The sequence below is a fragment of the Cynocephalus volans genome, chromosome 3 (genome assembly GCF_027409185.1).
Source record: "Cynocephalus volans isolate mCynVol1 chromosome 3, mCynVol1.pri, whole genome shotgun sequence".
NCBI lineage: Eukaryota > Metazoa > Chordata > Mammalia > Dermoptera > Cynocephalidae > Cynocephalus > Cynocephalus volans.
This window is the reverse complement of record NC_084462.1, coordinates 33,361,503-33,383,367: the sequence shown is the minus strand read 5'-3', so window position 1 is coordinate 33,383,367 and position 21,865 is coordinate 33,361,503. Positions and strand designations below refer to the sequence as shown.

Here is a 21,865-nt window from a genome sequence, read left to right as displayed (position 1 = left end):
AAACATATCCACAAGTTCCAGAGATTAGGACATGGACATTTGCTGGTTGATTGGTTGGGAGCTGCATTTATCATATACTATGTTTTCATCTATTTTTGGCCTTGTTCTGGATTGTTCTGTTACATTGATCTGTCTGTTCAATGCCAGTTTTATATTTCTTTGATAATAGTAGCTTTAAAGTAGTGTTATTAGTTGGTAAGACAACTTCCTGCTGATTAATCTCCCCCCCTCCCCCAAAATTGTCTAGGCAATCCCTATCTGGGCTTTCTTCTAGACTCTTGATGTCAACTACTGTGAGGAAAGTGGAGTTGGTTTGGTCAGGCCTCTCACATCATATTCAGCTGGGTATGATTCAGCTCATCATTTGTAAACAAGTTGCATGAGAGTAGAGTTAGTGCGCATGTGCGCCTGTGTACCCCTTGGCGTGCTGCCATTTGTGAGTGTACTCTTCAGTATGGAAGGTAGTGGCTCTGAATCGCTGGTCAACAGAGCTCGCATCTAAAAATAAAGCATGACCACTTTGCTGGTGGCTACTTGTTTTTTCTTTCAACTACCTGACTCAGGACCTGCACGGGATGGGGCAGAGGGGTCTGTGATCCAGCCTGACAATTGGCATAGTTTCAGCAGGATTCTGAGCAGTAAGGGAGCCACTAGCCCCTCAGGAGGGGGAGGAAATGTGGCTACCCTTGAGTGTGTGGTACCTGGCAGCCACTTTCCTTTTGGCTGGGGTTTCGGCTGGGGTCTGGCTGTTGCTCACTGCACTGCGAGCCAAGGATCAGGAACCCCATGATGTGGCATGGAGGCAAAAGGCAGACATACTGGAGAATAAAGTACAGCATCAGGACACCCCCGCTCCTGAAGCCAAGGACAATGACGACGCTGAGGGTGAGTTGGGAGAACCTGTGTGTCTCCTTGCATGACCTGCTCTGCATCAGAAAATGAACCCCTAGCTACTTGGCCCTACTATTGTGGGACATCGGGCTGGATACTGGTACAGAATGTAGCTTGATGCGTGGCAACCCTGATAAGTTTCCAGGGGCCACAGTGAATGTTGATGGCTATGGAGTACAGACTATTAAAATCAAAGCTGTGTCTTTGCTGCTGGGCATTGGACGATTGTGCCCTTGTGTATGTACTGTGTATGTGTCCTCAGCTGAGTTCTTCTTGGGTGTAGTTGTGCTTTATGGTTTGGATCTGCAAACAACAGTTGGAGAATTCCAGCTGCGGATCCCGACAGTACAGCCTGTGTTGTGGGGACATGTGAAACAGTATTGCTTGCCAGGAGGACGTGTGAAAACAAGTGCCACTATATTGGAGCTAGAAAAGGTCAGCATCATTCATTCCACACACAGTCCCTTTAGCACCCCAATATGGCCAGTGAAACAACCTGATGGGACCTGGAGCATGACTATGGACTATAGAGACCTGAACAAAGTAGTGCCTCCTTTGAACACAGCTGTACCTTTGATTCATGACTTTGTGGATCAGCTGATGACTCAGCTAGGAATGTGTCATTGTGCGCTGGACCTTGATGCTTTTCCCCATCCTGATCTTGGTTGTCAGCCAGGATCAATTTGCTTTCACCTGGGAGGGAAGGCACTGGACTTTACAAGTGTTGTCCCAAGGCTACCTGCTCAGCTCAAACATCAGTCAAGGTTTAGTGGCTTGGGACCTAGCCAGGTGGACTAGGCCCAGCATGGTTACAATGTTTCATTAAATAGATGATGTCTTACTAACCTCTGATTTTCTCTCAGATTTAACCAAGGCAGCTCCAATGCTGCTAGGTTATTTGGAACAATGTGAGTGGGCTGTATATAAGGGTCTTATCCTTTGAATATCTACTTGGAAATATCAGTGGTGGCTGGAAGGTCACTGATCCCTGTGGGGACACATCATGTGGCAAGAGTTATGGGAATTAGGACATGAAAAGGACGTACGTAAGGTTTTTCCATGTCACAGGACATTTCCCCTTAGCCAGTCTGGGCAATGATGAAGCTGAGGCACTGGCTAGGGTAAGGTAGATGGAGAGAGCCCTAGCTGCTGATGTAGCTTGTGCTGATGTACATTGGAGAATGCAGCATGCTGGCTGCAAGACAGTGTGGTCAATGGCTTGCTGGGTGCCACATAAACCCAAGAAAGAGTGCCCCTGATGGGCAGATGTACCCTTGATGGCTTACCGGGTGCTGCATGCAGATAGAAAACCCGAGAGGAGGATGCTCCTAACGTGGTGGCAGGTGGATCTTGTGGGATCACTGCCAAAGTCAGAGAGCTACAGGTATATCTTCACAGCCATTGATACGGCTACTGGTCTTGTGTTTGTATGATCTAGTAAGGCCCCAGACCAGGTAAGCACTATTAAGGTATTAAATAGCCTTATGGCCATGTATGGTCGGCCCCTGGTCACAGAAAGTGATAATGGAACCCACTTTACTGGACATGGAGTACAGAGGTGGGCTTCTCAGTTGTCCATTCAGTGGAAGTTACATGTGCCATATCATCCCCAGGCAGCAGGAATGATTGAACAGTACAATGGCCCTCTGAAAAAGGGACTAAGGCTATCCACCCAACCCCCATCCCTGAAGGGGTGGACACAGCAGTTATGGCTGACAGTCAGGAACTTAAATGAGAGACCCCACAAGGGTGGGCCCTCTCCAGGGGAGGCTCCGTTGCATACAGCCACAGCAACTGTTCCTGCAACCGTTCTTTCCAGGATGGTAAGTTGGCATGTATTCTGCCAGAGGGATGAGAACTCCCTCTATTGGTGCCAATAATCTTTTTGTCTTTTCTCCCATAGTATCATGGCTGCAGGCACCAGAGTGGACTGGACACAAACATACATTCATGTGGCCAATGTGTTGGCTTGCTGAATATGCACTGAGTTTCCTACCAGTGTGGCTGCAGGATTCCTGTGGAAAATCACCCCAATGATGACTACTAACCAGACGTGTATGGGTGGTTTTTGTGGCTAATAGTTGAAAGGATAGAGCTACAGGGACAAGCCTCAAAGTGTATTGAATGTACAATAAATACGGAGGTTATATGGATGCAAGGGTCAGTCATCCTTGCTAAGGGAACATCACAGAAGATTCAGAACACGTAGACTGTGCGGCAAGGGACCCTGAAGTGGTGGAGTGTGAGGAAAGTGGAGTTGGTTTGGTCAGGCCTCCTCGCATCATATCCAGCTGGGTATGATTCAGCACATCCTTTGTAAACAAGTTGCATGAGAGTAGAGTTAGTGCGCATGTGTGCCTGTGTACCCCTTGGCTTGTTGCTGTGTGTGTGTGTACTCTTCAGTATGGAAGCCAGCAGCTCTGAATTGCTGGTCAGCAGACCTCGCATCTAAAAATAAAGCATGACCAGTTTGCTGGTGGCTGCTTGGTTTTCCTTTCACTTACCTGACTCAGGACCTGCACAGGATGGAGTAGAAGTGTCTGTGATCCAGCCCAACAACAATATTGATAGTTGAGTTGCCCTAGCAGGGAGTTGGGAGAGGTCTATGCTGCCATACTTCTAAACATTTTACAAAAAATTCTTAAGTTATTGCTCTTATAAACATGAACTTTGGGACTATTGTTGAAAGTAAAGATTTTGGAGTTTGGAGATAAACATTTAAGTAAGAACTATCTGGCTACCCCAGTAATTCTTGGGAGAATGATCAACTATTTTAAATAAATCTCTGACCCTTCTGACCCTAGAGCACACTGCCTAGAGTTGCTCCTGTGAGACGCTTCATGGTAAATTACCTGGACTCGACTGCCCTTGTGACGTAGGATTGGGGGTTTATTCATATTTGCAGTTTGCCTTCCCCAACCATGGCCGCTCAGTTCACAACGGCCTCTTTATGCCTCAATTCCCACTGCTATGGAGGATGTCTGCCTCTGTTAGAGGGGCCCCCAAAGCAGGTGTTATGAATATTTCAGGTTATACCCTTCATATGTGGAGAAGATCCATCTAGCTGTTTTCCCTTGATTTGGTAACAAATGATTTTATTTACATAGCTGTAATGTCCTTTAACTGTTTTTACTTCAAAGCAAAATACCAACTTCAGTGACAACAATTCCTTTAAAAAATATTTTATACTATTATGAAACCTTAATTACGGCAGCATGCTCAATAAAATTATTTAAGTCCTGAAGAATTACTGTGTGTCTCTGAGAAAATCAGGCAGTTATCACTCAAGTTTTATGCAATTCTCTCTCTACATAAATTTCATCAAGAAATGCCTTCTCTATTGATATTACTCTTTTGTCATGCCAGTATATGTCCAAAATCTTTCTATAATCTGTAGTTTTAACTGTAAATCGACAAACAATTTTACCTTAGTTTTATGCAGGGCATTCCCAGTCCTGATCCTTTCTATCTCTACCTGACAGGGAGAAATGTGTGTGGCCCTTGTCTCACAGTCAAGCTTGGCTGCATCAGTCTAGCAGGCTTTCCGTCACTTTTGAGTCTTGGCATTCCAGTGGCTCACCAGACAGAGAAATCTCCTGAGAGATGGATGGGATTGATACAGTACCTACTCCTCTCTGCACGAAGATGACTCTGCTTCCTTCAGTTCCACAACCCACTCACCTCCGTTCTCTGCCAGGGGAAAAGTGGAAATATTAGATTCAATTAGGAATTTGGTGAAACTGATGACTTTTCCTGTGGTACTTGGAAGCAGCCCTTGGCAATTCAACTGTGTGTTCAGAGTGTTGTGAAATTGTTCCTGGATAGCAGCTAGGATATCTGTAATAGTCCATTTTGTGTTGCTATAACAGAATACCTGACACTGTGTAATTTATAGAGAACAGAGGTTTATTTGGCTTATGATTCTGGGACAGCTGCATCTGGTGCAGGCCTCAGGCTGCTTCTAATCATGGCAGAAAGTGGCAGGCAGCCAGCGGGTACAAGCAGATCACATGAGGAGAGGAAGCAAAAGAGAGAAGAGGTACCAGGGTCTTTTAAACAACCAGCTCTTGCGGGAACTAATAGAGTAGGAGCTTACTCTTTACTCCACCTCCCAGGGAGAGCACTAATCCATTCATGAGGGATCCACCCCCATGACTCAAACTATCACACTGGGGATCAGATTTCCACATGAGTTCTGGGAGGACAATACATCCAAACTCCATCAATATCCAAGCTCATAAAGACTTAGTTCAGGAATATACTTTTAGCTCAGAAGAATTGTTGATGCTATAAAGGTACATGTTGACAGACCATTGTGGATAAATACATATGGAGATGAAAAATCAATGGCCTTCATCATCTCAGCCATTACACGCTGTTAGTGGCAAACTATGTATCCACCACCAATTCCATTGTCTGGCAGGAGAAAAGCATTGCCAAATAATCAGTGCCTTGAGTTCCAGTAATGTAGGAGCAGGCACACAAAAAACTAGAAAGGTAATAAGGAACCTCATTATTACCCATATCATTAGGGATCTCATAACCTGGGCTTGAGGGTAGCATGCCCGTTAAAATCACATGTGGTTGTTTACAGTGTGAAGGGTGGGAAGCTCCGGCTTAGCTGACAAAAACTCTCTCAGCTTTAACGATGGATTTTTAAAAAGTCATTAGCCAGTCAAAATTTTCATCACCCACCCTCCTCCTGATGGCTTCGGCTCTCATTGAGATAGAACATGTTTATCACTCCACAGACATTTGTTCCACATCTAAAGCATGGTGGCGACACACACAATGGCTAAGTCCCTTGCCCCTGAGATCACAATCTAGCATGGGAGAGATATTTAAGCAGCTCTCTAAAATACAAGGTGGAATGAAGCAAGGCCTTCGAAGGAATTTCAGTGTGGTGTGAGGTTCCAGAGGCTGTTTATATGGGGTACAAGGGAAGCTTCAAAGAAAAGAGCTGTGCTACTAGAAGGGCTTGCAATGAAAACGCAAAACAAGTCAATCATTTAAATAACGCATTACAGAGGAGGTTCTTGGATGATCACAAACCAAAATTTTTTTTTTTTTTTTTTTTTTTTTTTGTGACCGGCACTCAGCCAGGGAGTGCACCGGTCATCCTTATATAGGATCCGAACCCGCGGCGGCAGGAGCGTCGCCGCGCTGCTAGCGCAGCACGCTACCGAGTGCGCCACGGGCTCGGCCCACAAACCAAAATTTTCAACTAGTTTTAGTGATGAGATTAATATAAAGTGAAACATTTTTAGAAAATAGGTACAGAAGCATAACTCAGATGTGATCTACATTTGACATTTCTCGAAGTTCCAGCTTTTTAGAAGAGATGAATAATCAGAATGAGAAAAACTTAAGGCAAAGTGTATTAACTGTTTATCTTTTCCCACTCAAGATGCAGCTACTGAAAATTTCTAGTAAGTACAACTTTCAACCTGAAACATCACTTTAACACTTTAGGCTTGAGAAAAAGTATAAACTTTATCGGTTAAAATGATCTCCTGGCAGGGCTGGCCTGTGGCTCACTCGGGAGAGTGCGGTGCTGATAACACCAAGGCCACAGGTTCGGATCGTATATAGGGATGGCCGGTTAGCTCAATGGCTGAGTGTGGTGCTGACAACACCAAGTCAAGGGTTAAGATCCCCTTACCGGTCATCTTTAAAATAAAAAAAAAAAAAAAAAAAAAAAAGATCTCCTGGGACTTCAAGTTTAGATCATCTTTATGAAACCAATTATGCAAGAGAAACTGAGCAGTGAGGTGGTCATCTTAAGGATTGTATCAAAATGGTAGTCTAATTTCAATGTTAACAGAAAAGTGTCCATTCCTATGTTATCAAACAAGGATATTTCTAATGCTACAAGAAAAAATTTTTACTAATTTCCATTGAAGGTATTTAAAAATTAATGGGACATTTGTGAAAAGTTGTATTGGTAGGGAATCTTGTGTGCTTATAAATCAATTAGGACCTGTTCAAGTTAAGAACTGTTTTAAAGTAAAATTGCTATCCACAAAATAAATCAGTATGTTTATTTTTAGTGAGTAACATATTCTACAATGTATCTCTTTTGAGTGTAAGTATTTTTAAAAAAATTTGCACTATGTCCATTAAGTGTTTAAATACTAAAACAATTAAATTCAATCACATCCCAAATAACGTCAACTAAGATTTATCAGGTGTTTATCAGAACAGGCCCTGTTCTAAGCACTCCACAGTGACTTACTCTTCTTAGGAAGCAGTCTAGAAACACAAGCCATAGTTTAATAAAAATAAGAGTGGTTTTATTGATTACATATACCTTTAGCTATATTAATATATTATAAACTTTAAGAATTAGAAATAAACGACTTTATTTTTTACCAAGAATAATCTAACTTATGGCAGCATGTTCAATGAAACTTTTAAGTCCTGCACAGTCATTATAATATCTACATTTCAGATAATGAAGAAGTCACCATCCAAGCCTCACATCAGGACATGATAGTTACACCTATACACAAATTTTGTTAAGTAGATATAAGACATTATATGTTTTCTTTTTCAGCAAATACTCTTTTTGTCATACAGATATAACCCCCCAATAATCCTACTATAATGTATAAAACTTTTTTTTTTTTGGCAACTGGCTGGTACAGGGATCTGAACCCTTGACTTTGATGTTATAACACTGTGCTGTAACCAATTCAGCTCACTGGCCAGCCCTCAAACTTAACTTTTTATCCACAAAAGTCGCCTTAAATAACTTTTGCTTTGGAAAGCTATAACAGTGTGAGACAGCAGCAAAATGCTGCTCTGGACTTTGTATGGTGGGTTTTTCATTATTGCCTAAAACCCCAATTTATAATTAAAATGAAATCATTCCCACATTATTATACTTATGTAGGAAAGTCTTTTAGTGTACATGTTTAACACAAAGATGGAAGATGTCAAATAGTTTGAGGAAGTATTTGGCAGATCACAGAAATAAAACTGCTGTTGGAAACAAAAATGCTTTAGTGTTTTATAGCTGAAGAGATGGATGAATGTCATTCAAATTTCTCATCTCCTTCTTCCACATCTTTCAAATTGAGTACTTCCAAAGAACCTTTGCCTTTTGTTTCCTTTTTTATTAGCTCATCAATTTCTCTGAAGCAGCCTGGGTCAATCAGACACACCTGAAACATTCAACATAGCTGTTTATCACATGAAGATGAGCGACACAACAGAATAAATTCAGCTTTAACTTCCTTTAAGACAAATAAACAGTGCTTTCCAGATATCTCTAACACTACAGTTCTATGGTGCAATAGATAAGACAATGGAAAGGGTAGCAGACTGGGTGCCAGTCCAGCCTCTGCCCTTGAGTATCCATGTAGGCCCCTGTTTAAAGACTGATCTAGATTCCTTAGCTGCAAAATGAAGGGGTTGACTAGAAAATTACGGTCGTTTTCATTTTAAAATTTAGCATTAAATTTCATCGTGCAATGAAAATCACCTCCGCATACGAAGGAGAAAAAGCAGTTTGAAGACCTATTTAAAAGCCATGTGTAATGTATTAAAAAGATTTGATAACTTCAAATCATGTTGTTTCACAACTTCAAATGTGTTTTTTCACATCTACAGTAGATACTCATAATACTCAACAATCCTTTATAGCTCACTGATTTCGTAAGAAGCTGCAAAGCCCCAAAGACATGAATTTGCAGACAGCTGAATTCACACTACCTTTGCAGCTGTGAGGTGAGGACCCAAACACACACCGTTTTTGCTGCTGCTTTAAAATGTCTATGGTAAATGAGGCCGACCAACTTTTAGTCTTATTTCTGTTTGCCCCATAATAGACTCACGGTAAAATACAGTCTCTCATCTAAAATGAACACGACCAACATAATTTTTAGGATGAATAATTTAACTAAAAAACAAAAAATCCCAAGTGTGCTTAACTACAATTTAGTTCTACTTAGACCATGACATGTTAACCTAATCCTAGGTAAAATATTTCTGGAAATATCTTACTTATCACAGCTTCTAAATGTTTCTTACACATTTATGACTAGAGAATAAACTGTTTTGGCAACATGGATGCAAAGAAATAAGAACATTTTAATCTTACAATTTCTAACTGTTGACTGTAGTCTTCACTTTCTATAACCTTGATCAGTGGCTTGAGCTTCTCCTTCAGCTTCTTCCCCTCATTCACTGGAAGAATGAACCTAAGCCTCATGTGAGCACGCTCTATCTGCATTTTCTCCTTTAACTGTTTTATCACTTCCAAAGCCTATCAAGATAAAATTGAGAACATCTGTAACTTCTTTATTTCTGCTGCATTATTTCATAAGATACTCAAAAACAGATTCCATCCAGTTTGATAGGTAATGGTTTCCTAGGTATGACACAAAGAACATAAGCAACTAGAGAAAAAATGGAAAAACTGAACCTTATTAAGATTAAAAACTTTTGTGCTTCAAACTTCTGTGAAAAGGAAGTGAAAAGACAATCAACAGAATAGGAGAAAATATTTGCAAAGCATATATTTGATAAGGAACTAGTATCCAGAATATATAATGAACTCTTACATCTCAACAATGAAAAGACAAAAACAGGCAATTAAAAAATGGGCAAAGAATCTGAACAGAGATTTGTTCAAAGAATACAAAGCATCATTAAGCATGAAAATATGCTCAAATCATGTTATTAAGGAAATGCCAGTCAAAACCACAGGATACCACAAAAAGGCAGACAAGAAGTGTTGTTGACGATGTAGAGAAACTGGAAGCCTCATACACTGATGGTGGGAATGTAAAACGGTGCAGCTGTTTGGGAAACGTTTTGGCAGTCCCTCAAAAGGTTAAATATAGAGTTATCACACGACCTAGCAATTTTACTCCCAGATACAAAGAAATGGAAACATATGTCCACACAAAAACTTGTAATGAATTTCATAGCAGCATTATTCATAATAATTAAAAAGTGAAAATGACCCAATGTCCATCAACTGATATATGGAGAAACAAAATGTGGTATTTCCATCCAATGGGATATTACTCAGCCTTAAAAAAAAAAAAGTGAAACACTAACACGTCCTACATAGATGAACCTTGAAAAGGGCACATATTCTATGATTCCATTTATATGAAATGTTCAGAACAGATAAGTTCATAGAGAAAGAAAGTAAATTAGTGGTTGCCAGGGCTTGTCAATGAGGACTGGCTGCTAATAGGTACAGGATTTCTTTTTGGGGTGATGAAAGTCTTCTTATTAGGTAGTAGGGAAAGTTCCATAATTTTGTGAATATACCACTGAATTGTACACTTTAAAAGAGTGACTTTCTAATTTTTTTTTTTTTTGTGGCTGGCCTATATGGAGTCTGAAAAAAGGATGACTTTCATGGTATGTGAATTATGTATAAATAAAAAAAATCTAAAGAGTTAAAATGACTCTTTAAAAATTCAAGTTTTGTCTTTAAAGGTTTGATTGGATAGGAAGGTTAGAGTCTGACGTTTATTTGTGTTTAGTTAAATAATATTGCATTACCCCTCCTTACAACTGCCATCCTTTCCCCCCACTCTTCCCCTAAACCTCCTACCCACTTGCTTTTCATGCACACCCATTATTTTAATGATTTGTTCAGGGAAAACTGACTTTCATGGATAAGCTTTGATGACATTAAAACCCACTCACCTGTTGTTTTGTACTCTTGTTGGGTTTGACTGAATAGTGGATGTCCTTCATGGCTCTCTCGATAAGGATAACAGTGTATGGTCTCTTTGTTTCAGGGTTCACACATTTGTCTGCTACAATAGTTGCAATGTCCCTAAACATCTGCTCCAGCTGTGTGTGCCTTTCTTTATCTGATACTTGAACTTCTCCTTTAGTTAGAATCTAAGAAAACCCAACAAATTTAAGAAAGCAGTATCTTTCTCTAATACACATTATTTGTTAACTAACCATAAGATTGAATAACGGGGGAGAAAATTAAATTTCATCCTCTTCAGTTACTGATATGTAGGCAATAATTTGAGCTTTGCCTAAAGGATGCATTGGATTATGCTGTGCTCCAAAATTTCACTTGAGGATCCGGTGGGTGAAGGGGAAAACACAATCTCGGCAAAGGGTCTGAAAGATGAAATACTTGAAAAGAAATTTAATTTTCAGAAATATCACATTAAAAAATAGATAACTGGATAAAATGAGGTAATTTAGCAGGAAATTTAATTTCTGGAGGTTTTGGCAGAAAACATCCATATTTTTTTTGGAGGAGGAGGCGGGGCGGTTGGCCAGTAAAGGCCACGCTCTAACCAACTGAGCTAACCAGTCAGCTCCCCGTAGTCTGTATTATTAAAAGTGATGTTCTGAAGCTCACGTTATTGCATGGTAACTGTTCTCTCCAAAAAAGATACTCTACAGTTTAACATACTACAAGTACTTAACACTACAGATGAATATTAGGGTCAGTTATGCTGCTGCTGGAAGAACCCACCTGCTTACAGATTTCAGTTTGATCATCTGTTCCAAATGCACTGATGAGATCTTCCTTCTTTGCAACCTGGCCTTTAGAAACATTTACAAACACTGAGTGGGTCTGCAGAACTTCATCAAGGTCTTTTTCCCTTGTAAGGGCAGGAGAGAAAGTCCTATGTGAATACACTTGAAACTTGGAAATGCATTCACATTTGAATACAAGGATGACAACGACATAAATAGTAAGAAACAACAAATACTCCTAAGATGACCCCTAGTGTGGAGGGATCATTCTCAAAACTCAGAACGGCATCTGTATTCCAATCTACTCACTGGAGAAAAACGTCAGAGTATTTATGAAACACGGGGGTGGGGTGAGACGGGGTGGGGAAGGCTGCTGTCACGGAATGCCGGTCCCTAGATGGCAGTAGTGAGGACACTACGCACTTCGGGCAAACTATTGGGTAACTGAGGTCTGTGACATCAGACGTTCTTACTATACCTCCATGGTATATGGAAGACTAGGCTCCTAGCCTTCATCATTACTCTAGGAAAAAGACCATAATTACGGGGTTTCTTGGCTGTAGCTTTTATGACACCAACCAACCAAACCTCCAAACCAACAACCCAATCTGAACCAACCCAATAAAAAAGGAACCCTGGGTTTAAGCGTCAAGCTCGGGAAGGACAGCAACGTCTCAGCTCACACCCGGAGTAAGTTTTCCACTTCCTTCCCTGACAAGACCCCGCTTGGCCCATCCACTCGACCTGACCGGAGGAAGACCGCCCGGAGGCTACCGGCCCCGGCCAGGGTCACTCACACGCCACTGCGCCAGCCGACGACCTTGTTTTTGTAGCAGGCGATTTCGAAGCGCTTCCCGGCGCGCTTCATGCGTACCACCGCCACATTGGTGAGGCGGATCTGGTTCGTGGGGGTGAAGATCGACATGGTGGCTGCTCACGGACCCCGGGGGCAGCCTGAGCGCCACCAGCGCCTCGCTGGAACGACCGGCGGCGTGCGGCACCCTAACAACCGCCGAGTGCGGGGCGCCGCGACCACCTCCCCCCGGGCAACGGCCACAATGCACCCGGCTGATGTACTGCGCAGGCGGCAGACAGTGCGGACCGTGGGCAAGGAAGAGAGCTCAACGACGCCTGCGCACTGTGGCTTTTTACGACATCTCTCCGCGCCCGAAAAGGGAGGTGCTCTTCCTTAACTATTTTACTTTAACCAATGAGCTAAAGATAGATTGGTGGCTGATGTTTACTGACCGGGTGGAAACACAGCCTGGCTCCACATAGTTCTGCGGAATTCAGGGGCCACACCCACTTTAATCTTTTATTATGGAAAATCTTAACATAGAAAAATGGAGAGACTAACAAAAAATGGAAAAAAAAAAAGTAGAAAAGTGTAATGAACCCCCATGCACCTACAACCCTGCTTCAACAATTATCAACATTTTGCCATTCTTGCTTTATTCCCCTTCCTCATTTTTGCTGGCGTTTTTTAAACCGTATCACGGGCTGAAGCCGTAAGTACTTCCTTCAGTCTTCACCCCTAACAGACACATCCAACGAGATTAACCATCATCTAATAGCCAGTCCATACTCCAATTTCCCTTAAATAATGCCTTTTTACTGTCTGTCTGTTACAATTGAGAATCAAACGGGACCACAGATTGCATTTGGTTGATGTCACCTAGTCTCTTTTAGCAACCCCTCCCCCTTCCCCTTTTTCTTTCATGTCACTCATTTTTTGACTGTGCTTCTTTCCGGACCCGCCCCTTCCCACTATGAATCAATCCGAGCAGAGCCGGAAGCGCTCGGGCTTCGGCGCGGGGAGCTCTGGGCGGTGCTTCCCTCTGGCCCCGCCTCTTTCCCCTCTGAGCCAATCAGAGCAGGGATTGGGGCATTCCGGCCTCCTCTCCCGGGCTTCTCCCTGGGCCCACCCCTTTTCCCTCCGAGCCAATCCGGACGGGCCCGTGAGTGGCATGGCTGCCCCCTGCTCCGCGGCTCTGGACTGACTGTTAACGCGGCCAGGAAGCTCGAGCTGTCTCCGAGCGACAGGGGGCCCGCGCCGGCCACCACGCTTTCCAGGTCCGAGGCCCTAGTCTCCTGTCGGTCCACAAGGCTCGGGCTCTGAGGAGAATGGGTAAGGGCCCCCGGCAGACAGGATCGTGGGGCGGGAGGGCAGGAACGCGGTTTTCTGAGACCCTCTCCCAGCGGAGCGGCGCCCTGAGCGCTTTCCTCCAGAGTTCGTTGCACTAGTCAGTTGCCGCTGGGAGCAAGGGGGCACTGACCCCTACTGTTGACCAGGCTTTTGCCTTTTGAGGCGAAAGGGTGAGTTTAGAAGGAACTACGCTTTTAACCCCAAAGGCAGAGAAAACTGACTCCCCTACCTTACCCACGTGTATTGGGAGTTTTGGTCCTTTTTAGGGTTGGAGCACCCCTGCATATCCTAAACTTCAAGTTTCGCCTTTCGAAATTGCTCCCAGGTTCAACATTTGAGGCCAAGTGCATGCATATCTCCCTTCAAAAAGTGGGGCGTGAGGTCAGTTACTGTATTTGAGAGTCCTTTCCAAAGTCTCCGTTAAAAATACAACTATAAAAAAGGTACTACTTTCACTGCTGTTTTTTTATGGAGCGAGCATAACACACCAAAATTAATTCTTTTCCACATGGAGCTGTTGTCACTTCATGTTCCCTTTTCTTCCAAATGCTTATGTCCAAATGAAGGTACAATTTTACATTGTTTTTTTTGAGTTAACGTCATCATTCTGATAATTTTATTACCTTACTACAGAGCGTATTATTTTTATTAGATTTGACTTAAAAAATTTATTTTGTATTCTTTTGGCGGCTGGTGGGTAGGGGGATCCGAACCTTTGAACACCACACTCTAACCAGCTGAGCTAACTGGCCAGCTCTAGAGTTGGTTTCTTATAGTAGATTTCTTAGCTGGGTTGTTGAACATGAAGGTTGGTTTTGGTTTTTATTCTTTAAGCAGGGATGGACATCTTTGCCTATGCAACTTTAAATAAAATGCATGTATGTGTCTTTTTAAATTTAGACCTTTCTTTGGATATGTGGGACTTCTCACCTTTAGTATCATTATGGATAAACAGGTTTTACATTTATTTGGGCTTTGCCTTTGGCATTAGCCTTTGGATTTGTGTGCAGATTGTCATCAAGAAGCAGGTAAGTGGAGCTTTTTTTTTTTTTTTTTTTTTTTAATGAGTATTATTTAGGCGTCAGATTTTATAGAAAACTTAGAGTGCGGATTTTCCTAGCCTTTCAGAAAAATATAGAAAAGCTAAAAGGAACTTTAAATCACTTTTATGTTTGGTCTCGACATGTTTTTAAATACCTAAAAAAATTTCTTCTCTATGTCTAAGTTTTAGAGACTAAGTTGTTATGGACTAAGTAAGTTATTTACTTTTTCTTTGATGTGTTGTGAATGTCTTTTTCTTAAGATACAGGAAGCTTTTGTAATGAAAAATTAACCTTTTATAAGAAAAACAAATCTGTTTTGCACCTTAAAGGGGTAGTATTTCTTTCTTTTCTTTCCACTAATTAAGGAACAGAAAATAAATTCCTACTGTTATTCCACTAAAACACATTATGGATGAAAGCCTGTATAGTTTTACCCTGGAGGGAATGGGAATCATTATAGTCTTAAAAAATGTGGGTCCTTGCCTTTTAAGGACTTAATTATACTAAGGGGTTAATGTTTGAGAAGACAAACAGAAACATTAAGAGAATAATAAAGAGGGCCAGTATGTGTGTTAATTTTCATCCCTACCAAAGTTGGGAAAAGATTTGGACTTCATGGATTTTATGTAATCATTTATCTTCAAGGTCAAGAAATCACAGGACAAATCTGTACCAAAAGCAGGTCGGGATTTTGTGACAAATGGTTATATCTCCCTTGAAAAGAAGGAAATCTTTGTGTCTGGAGTGAAGATTTTCTATGGTTCCCAGACTGGTACTGCAAAGGTAAGACCTTTATATGATGCTTTTCCTTTGGTTTCCTGACATTTTAAGAAAATCTCTGAAAAGCACCCTTTAGCAGTGAACTGAATTGGTGTTCTAATCTTTTTTGGTCTTTTTCCTCCCTTTTTCCATTATATGTTTTTCCTTTCTGGGATGGTGGGTGGGTTTCATCTCTTGTGCTCAACTACAGCTCTGTGGGTGGTCACTTTCATGAGGGGTTTTTGTTCTAAAACTTGCTTCTGCCTCAGCAGGATGGAGAGAGTTCTGAGTGCATTAATGATGCTTGTGTGTGTAGGAGTAGGGGATGATGAAAGAGAATGGCAACAGTAGTGGTCCAGTATGGGCCCCGACTTTCACAACTTTAGGCATCTACTTAATGAAGTGTGGTTTCATTTCTCATAGTGTTAAAAGCGTTAAAAGTAGACATTAAGGTAGATATACACTGCAAATACCTAGCTAAAAGGTGCATCCCATTCTTTGATTGTAATTAGATGTTACCTGCATCTTTGTTATGAAGGTCACAGCTATTTAGTGCTTTCTAGGAAAAGATTCTAAGTAAGCCTAGCATGAAAATGAATTATAAAAAAAAAATCAAGGTCTGTTATTTTTGTATACTGCTAAAGAGGGTTCTACTGCCCTCTGTGGGTATTGTACAGTATAGTCCTTCTTAGGTTTTCACTATTCCAGCGCAGGTACTTTGCTCCCTATGGAAGTTGAAGGTTTCTTATCAAGTTTAACCTTAAGCAACAGAAGCAGGAAACCCGAAGAAAGATAAACAGGCATCTGAGAAGCCAAAAATGTTGCTCACAAAAGACCTTATTCAGAGCCTCCTTATGCATATTTTTAAATTTTTTAAAAGATCAAATAAACACTTGTGTATGGTAACAAGTCCAGGCATACAGAAGCTTTATAACGAATAGTGCTCTCCAGAGTACCTCTTTTAACAATTTCTATTTTTATTTCCTCTGATGGTTAGTTCTTTAACTATATAACTTGCTTATGTTGTGTTTCTAGATGTATCAACATTAAACAAAAGTTATTGGCTCCTTATATTAGATAACATAAAGAAACCTCAAATCTCAGTGGCTTAATATTGTTATTGACATCATAGTTGATATAGGTTAGATAGCTGACTCCCATCTTAATGCTGTGCCATCTGAATATTTCTTTATTCTACTTTCACATTAGATTGGTTCATATTTGGCTCTGTAGAGAGACTATTAAAAATTTCTTCCTTATAATGTTAAAGGCATCTCTTCATAGTCTTCTAGAAGATAGTGTTGCTGATGAGAAAGCTGATGCTCTCAGTCCTTTGTAGATGACTTAATTTTTTTTTGTTCCTGGGAGTTTTTAGGATCATTGCTTTGTCCTTGATTTTTGGAAATTTTGTGAGAAGGTGACTAGGTTGGATCTTTTTTTGGTCATTGTTCTGGACACTTGGGCTCTTTTGTTTTGAAGATTTGTGTGCATTAGATCTGCTAGTATTTCTTGGATATATGTTTTTCCTTTTCATTTTCTCAGTCTTTCTTTCTGGGACTCCTGTTAGTTGGATGTTGGACCTTTTGGATGGTCATTCTATCTATGTTTAAAAACTTTTCTGTTGTGCTTTTTGCAACTTTTTCTTTTCCTCCTGAACTCTTGGATTTCCATTTGAAACATTTTTGAATGTCTTATTTCAGCTATTGTATTTTTAGTTGCAAAAATGCCTTTTTGTTTTTTATTCAGTTTTTATAGTATCTTGTTCTTAATTTAAGAATATATCTGCTTGAATTCCTTTTTCTATTCCTGGTTTATTTGCTTTCTTAGTTTTTCTTCTGCTGGTATTACTCTTTCCTGCTGCTTGTTCTCATCATGTTCTTGGTGATCCATGATTTTCTGTTCATAGTGAGGACAGAATGATGAGTGGCTGGTGTAGATTTTCTTTTACTGTGTGAACAGACTTGTTTACTCTAGTTGTAAATTCTCACTGAATGCTCTGTGCAGGGTTGGTCAGGACATTGGCTCCATACCTCCCTTTACCACCCCAATTTTCTACTGTATTTTATAGCAAAACTCCTTCTGCATGTTGTCTGTGCTTGCTGTCTTCAATTTCTCTACTCCTGATCTTGAACCACTTCAGATAGGCCTGCCTGTACATGCTCCTGTGACGTTCATGCTGCATGATCTCTCCTTTGTTCTTGAAATACTTTGTTCATTTAGCTTTCAATACAGTGTTCTCTTGATTCTTTTTCTGCTTTACTATCATTTGCTGGTTTCTCTTCATCTTCTTGGCTCCTAAAGATAGGAATGTCTCAGGACACAATCCCTGAGACTATGTCTTAATCCATACTCCCTTTAAGGGATCTTATTATCTAGGGGTTTAAATTCTACTTAATAGATAGAATGGGCTAGCAAACTTTCTTCTAGGGGTCAGATATTTTATTTCATATATACACTTTATTTTTTTGGAGGATGGCCTGTGTGGGGAACTGAACCCTTGACCTTGGTGTTGTGAGGCTGCACTTTAACCAACTTAGCTAATTGGCTAGCCCCGTGTTTTATATATATTTTTTAGGTTCTCAAGCCATGCAGTCTTTTTTGCAACTGCTCAGCTCTGCTGATGGAGTGTGGAAGCAGCCGTAGACAACGTAAATACTGGGCATGGCTGTGTTCCAGTAAACTCTATGTATAGAACAGGCAGAGGGCTGCATGTAGCCTGCAAGCCTGAGTTTGCTGACCCCTGTATTAGATGATGATTTGCAAATTTGTGTTTCTAATCTGAGCTGTTCCTCTCAACTCCATACTCTCAGGTCCAGTTACCTATATTAGATATTCGTATGGATGTCTAGTAAGCACCTCAAAATCAATATGCTCAATACTGAACTTCTAGTCTGTTTCAGTAAGTGGTAACTTTATCCTTCTAGTTGACTAGTCCAAAAACCTTGATATCTCTCTTTTTCATAAAACCCACATCCAATCTATCAGCAAGTCCTGTTTGTTCCACTTTGAGAACAGACCCAGATTCCAGTCATTTCTCCCTACCTTCACTGCCATGGCCCTGCCCCAGACCACTGTCCTGCATTGTCTAGATTACGGTGGTCGGCTTACTGTTGCTCTCCTTGTCTCGGCTGCCAGCTCTCCTCTGACTCCAGTGTACTCTCACAGTTTCCTCAGTGACTCTGAAACTTATGGGAAATCACATTACCCCTCTGCCTAGAACCCTGCCTTGACCCTTCATTCATTTAGAGTAAAAGCCAAGGTCCTTATGGTGGCGAGGAGGCCCACCCATGCGGCTCTCTGATAGCTCTCTTACCTCATCTCCTTGGTCTCCCCTTCTTCTCTCTCTCTCTTTTTTTTTTTTTTTTTTTTTAAAAAAGATGACCGGTAAGGGGATCTTAACCCTTGACTTGGTGTTGTCAGCACCAGGCTCTCCCAAGTGAGCTAACCGGCCATCCCTATATAGGATCCGAACCCGTGGTCTTGGTGTTATCAGCACCACACTCTCCCAAGTGAGCCACGGGCCGGCCCTCCCTTCTTCTCTCTTATTACCTCCTTGCCAAGTGTGCCCCCTTCTTTGGGCCTTTGTACCTAAATGCTCCCTCTTCCTGGGATTACCTTATGGCCTGCTCTCTCACTTCCTTTAGGTTTCGCTCAAATCTTACTTTATCTTTGAGTCCTGTTGCTGTGGTTTCTGACTCCAGATACTTGTCTGTTTTTCACTCCATTTCTCTAGTTCTTACTCTTAACTCTTGGGAGTTATCATCAAACTCCACAGGTTTAAGGGCTTAGTCCACAAGAGTGTTCCCACTTTAAACACCAGTTGCAAATCCCAGCTGTAAACTTGAGGTTTCCTACAATCTCCTCCCCATGGTTGATAATTCGATAGAACAACTCACAGAACTCAGGAAATCCCTTAACTTACGTTTACCAGTTTGTTATGAAGGATACAACAAAGGAGCAGCCAAATGAGAGAGATGCATAGGGCAAGGTATGGAGGGGTATGGGTGGACAGAACTTCCATACCCTTTCTGAGCTTCCTCCTTCCTAGTGCATCAGTGTGTTCACCAACCCAGAAGCTCCCCAAACCCAGTTGTTAGGGTTTTTTGCCAAAGGTTTCATTATGTAGGCATGATTGATTAAATCATTGGCCATTGATGATTAAAAATCTCCAGCCCCTCTCCTCTTCCCAGAGGTGTGGGGGGAGTGCTGAGTTTAAACTCTAATCATGTGGTTCATTTTTGGGGGACCATCCCCCATCTCGAAGCTACCTAAGGCTCCTCCTAATGAGTCATTTCATTGGCATACAAAAGAGTAAATTCCAATAGTTTTAGGAACTGTGTGCTGGGGACAAAGACCAAATATTATTACACACCTGTCCTTATCCTCCTATGTAAAATAACAACTCTCCCTCACCCCTAATCCCTGTACTCTTTTCCCTTATCCTGATTTAATTTTCCTCCATAACACTAATCACCATCTGATATTCTCTATTTTCTCATTGCTGTGTTTACTCTTATCAATTAGAACATAAGCTTCCTTTTTTTTTGTGGCTGGCTGGTAGGGGGGTCTGAACCCTTGGCCTTTGTTTTAGCAGCAAAACTTAAGCTTCTTGAGGGCAGGGCTATGTTTGTCTTGTTTATTGTTGTATAATAGTAGTCCCCCCATATCCACGGGATACATGCCAAGATCCCCAATGGATGCCTGAAATCGCAGGTAGTTCCCTATTAGGTGGAGTATCCCTAATCCAAAAATCCAGAATGCTCCAAAGTCCAAAACTTTTTGAGTACTGCCATCGTACTCAAAAGAAATGCTCACTGGAGCATTTTGGATTTCAGATTTCAGATTAGAGATGCTGAACCAGGAAGTATAATACAAATATTCCAAAATACCCAAATGTCTGATATCTGAAACACTTTTGGTTCCAAGCATTTCGCACAGGGGATATTCAACCTGAATATACTATGTTTTTTCAGTCTGATAACTAGGATGCCTCTTAAGTAACCAACAGGCAGGTAGTATACAGCCTGGACACTCTGGACAAAGGGGTGATTCTGGGTGGAATGGCACCATATGGCGTGAGATTTCATTGCACTACTCAGAACTGTGCACATTTTGAAATGTGTGAATTGTTTATTTCTGGAATTTTCCATTTAATTTTTTTGGACCATGGTTGACTGCTGGTAGCTGAAGTTGTGGAAAGCGAAACCTCAGATAAGAGGGACTACTATATTGCCCAGAAACAAGACTGGCATGATATATGCTCAATAAATGAAGTAGCTTCAGCTAATAGCCCTGGCAGGTGGGAAGTCAAGTGTCAGACTACCAAGCAAAAAGAGGAGGTCATTTTCCTGGAGAGCTGACTTCTGGCTAGAAGTTTTAGCTTTCTTCAAACAGTTGGTTCATTTGTTTGGGGAAGAGCTAGCAAGTGTTTTGCCTGGGGGTAAATGGTAAATGTCTAGGCCTTGTAGCCTTCTGTGTGCATTTGTTCCATACACAAATTGTTGGCTAATTGGTTCTTTCTGCCCATGCTTTCCTTGCATTTTTTGCTGTAGTGGCTGACTTCGAATGCAGAGCCTCTCTAGGGTTCTGTCAGGCATATGAACTCTTCCCTAGGGCTTTCTCCTGTCTGTCAACCTGCTCCTGTTTATATTTCCCATTCTCTTCACTATTTCTTTTTATACTTCTGTGTTTATTCTAGTGGGCAAAACAGCTAGAATGTCAAGAAGCCAATTTAGATTTAATCCTAAATACACCCTTACAGAGTGAGAACAACACAGTTGAATGATTGATCTTGTAAGGGCCAAGGGAAAACTTTCCCCCCGCCACCTGAAGGTTCACTGAAAATCACCTGACAAAAGGCAGACTAATAGAAGAAAAGGCATAATAAATTTTAATTTAACATTTACAGCAGAAATTGCAGGAGACTGGTTGCCCAGTAAGCCAGTGGAGTACAGAAATTCATCTACCCTTCTTCATAGGGGAGAGCGGGGATGAGGGGGAGTGTAGGACTAAATGATTTTCAGGGCAAGTGAATGATCCCAAAGAAAATGGCCTGGGACCAAGCTTCTCTGAGCTCTGGGGAGGTGGCATCACAGGTGAAGGGAGGAAAGCAAATCAAGCAGAGGCTGTCTTGTCATGCAGATGAAAGTCTCTCAGGTGATCTTGCAGCTGCCAGCAAAAAGAATAGATAGATGGTAGACAGGGGAGGGGGCCTCTGACAGCCTGGCTGTTTGTCTTACCCATGCAGAGTTTTCTCTACAGATACAAATCTCCATAAGAAAGGCAGCCTTCTAGCTATCCTTGTTTTTCCAGCCCTTCTGAATTGCCATCTTGAAATATGCCAAAGTATATTTTGGGCTGAAATATTTTGCTTTACTTGGATCTCTATAATGGTGCTTGAGAAGATGGTAGAAGTGAGACTAGTATTTGTATTCATGGTGGTAAACATCAGTCACTGGAAAACTTTTTCATGAGGAGTGCCACATTCCCTGTCAACGGAGTAAATGAGGGCTATGCGAAGTACTTTAAAAGTTCAAGGAAAGTGGAATTA

At 41.5% G+C, this 21,865-nt stretch overlaps 2 protein-coding genes across 6 annotated transcripts in view; one reads left to right on the top strand and one right to left on the bottom strand.

Annotated features, from left to right (window-relative positions):
• Window positions 1–7,159: 7,159 nt before the first annotated feature.
• On the bottom strand, window positions 7,160–12,513 carry SBDS (SBDS ribosome maturation factor). The gene is made up of 5 exons (XM_063090374.1): window positions 12,165–12,513; window positions 11,363–11,492; window positions 10,564–10,764; window positions 8,996–9,160; window positions 7,160–8,057 (listed from the first exon to the last, which is right to left on the bottom strand). The coding sequence occupies exons 1-5, from the start codon at window positions 12,290–12,292 to the stop codon at window positions 7,929–7,931; spliced, it is 753 nt and encodes a 250-aa protein (XP_062946444.1). The 5' UTR covers window positions 12,293–12,513; the 3' UTR covers window positions 7,160–7,928.
• An 818-nt stretch (window positions 12,514–13,331) lies between these two features.
• Window positions 13,332–21,865, top strand: part of LOC134372124 (S-adenosyl-L-methionine-dependent tRNA 4-demethylwyosine synthase TYW1) — a 216,539-nt gene continuing 208,005 nt past the window's right edge. For 4 of the 5 annotated variants that reach the window (XM_063089339.1, XM_063089340.1, XM_063089338.1 and 1 more), the window contains exons 1-3: window positions 13,332–13,495; window positions 14,414–14,541; window positions 15,202–15,339. In XM_063089339.1, the coding sequence (XP_062945409.1) occupies window positions 13,492–13,495; window positions 14,414–14,541; window positions 15,202–15,339 (270 nt within the window). In that variant the 5' untranslated portion in view covers window positions 13,332–13,491. Of the gene's footprint in view, window positions 13,496–13,630; window positions 13,684–14,413; window positions 14,542–15,201; window positions 15,340–21,865 lie in introns of those variants that run through there. The other variant, XM_063089337.1, reaches the window with a different exon arrangement.

Bases quoted from the DNA above. Each gene is read 5' to 3' on its own strand.
- SBDS (XM_063090374.1), bottom strand. From the start codon at position 12,292: ATGTCGATCTTCACCCCCACGAACCAGATCCGCCTCACCAATGTGGCG. The intron at 10,765-11,362 runs GTGGGTTCTTCC...GGGTTTTCTTAG, and splicing joins AAACTGAAATCTGTAAGCAG to ATTCTAACTAAAGGAGAAGT. The intron at 8,058-8,995 runs GTAAGATTAAAA...TGAATGTTTCAG, and splicing joins ACAGTCAACAGTTAGAAATT to GTGTGTCTGATTGACCCAGG.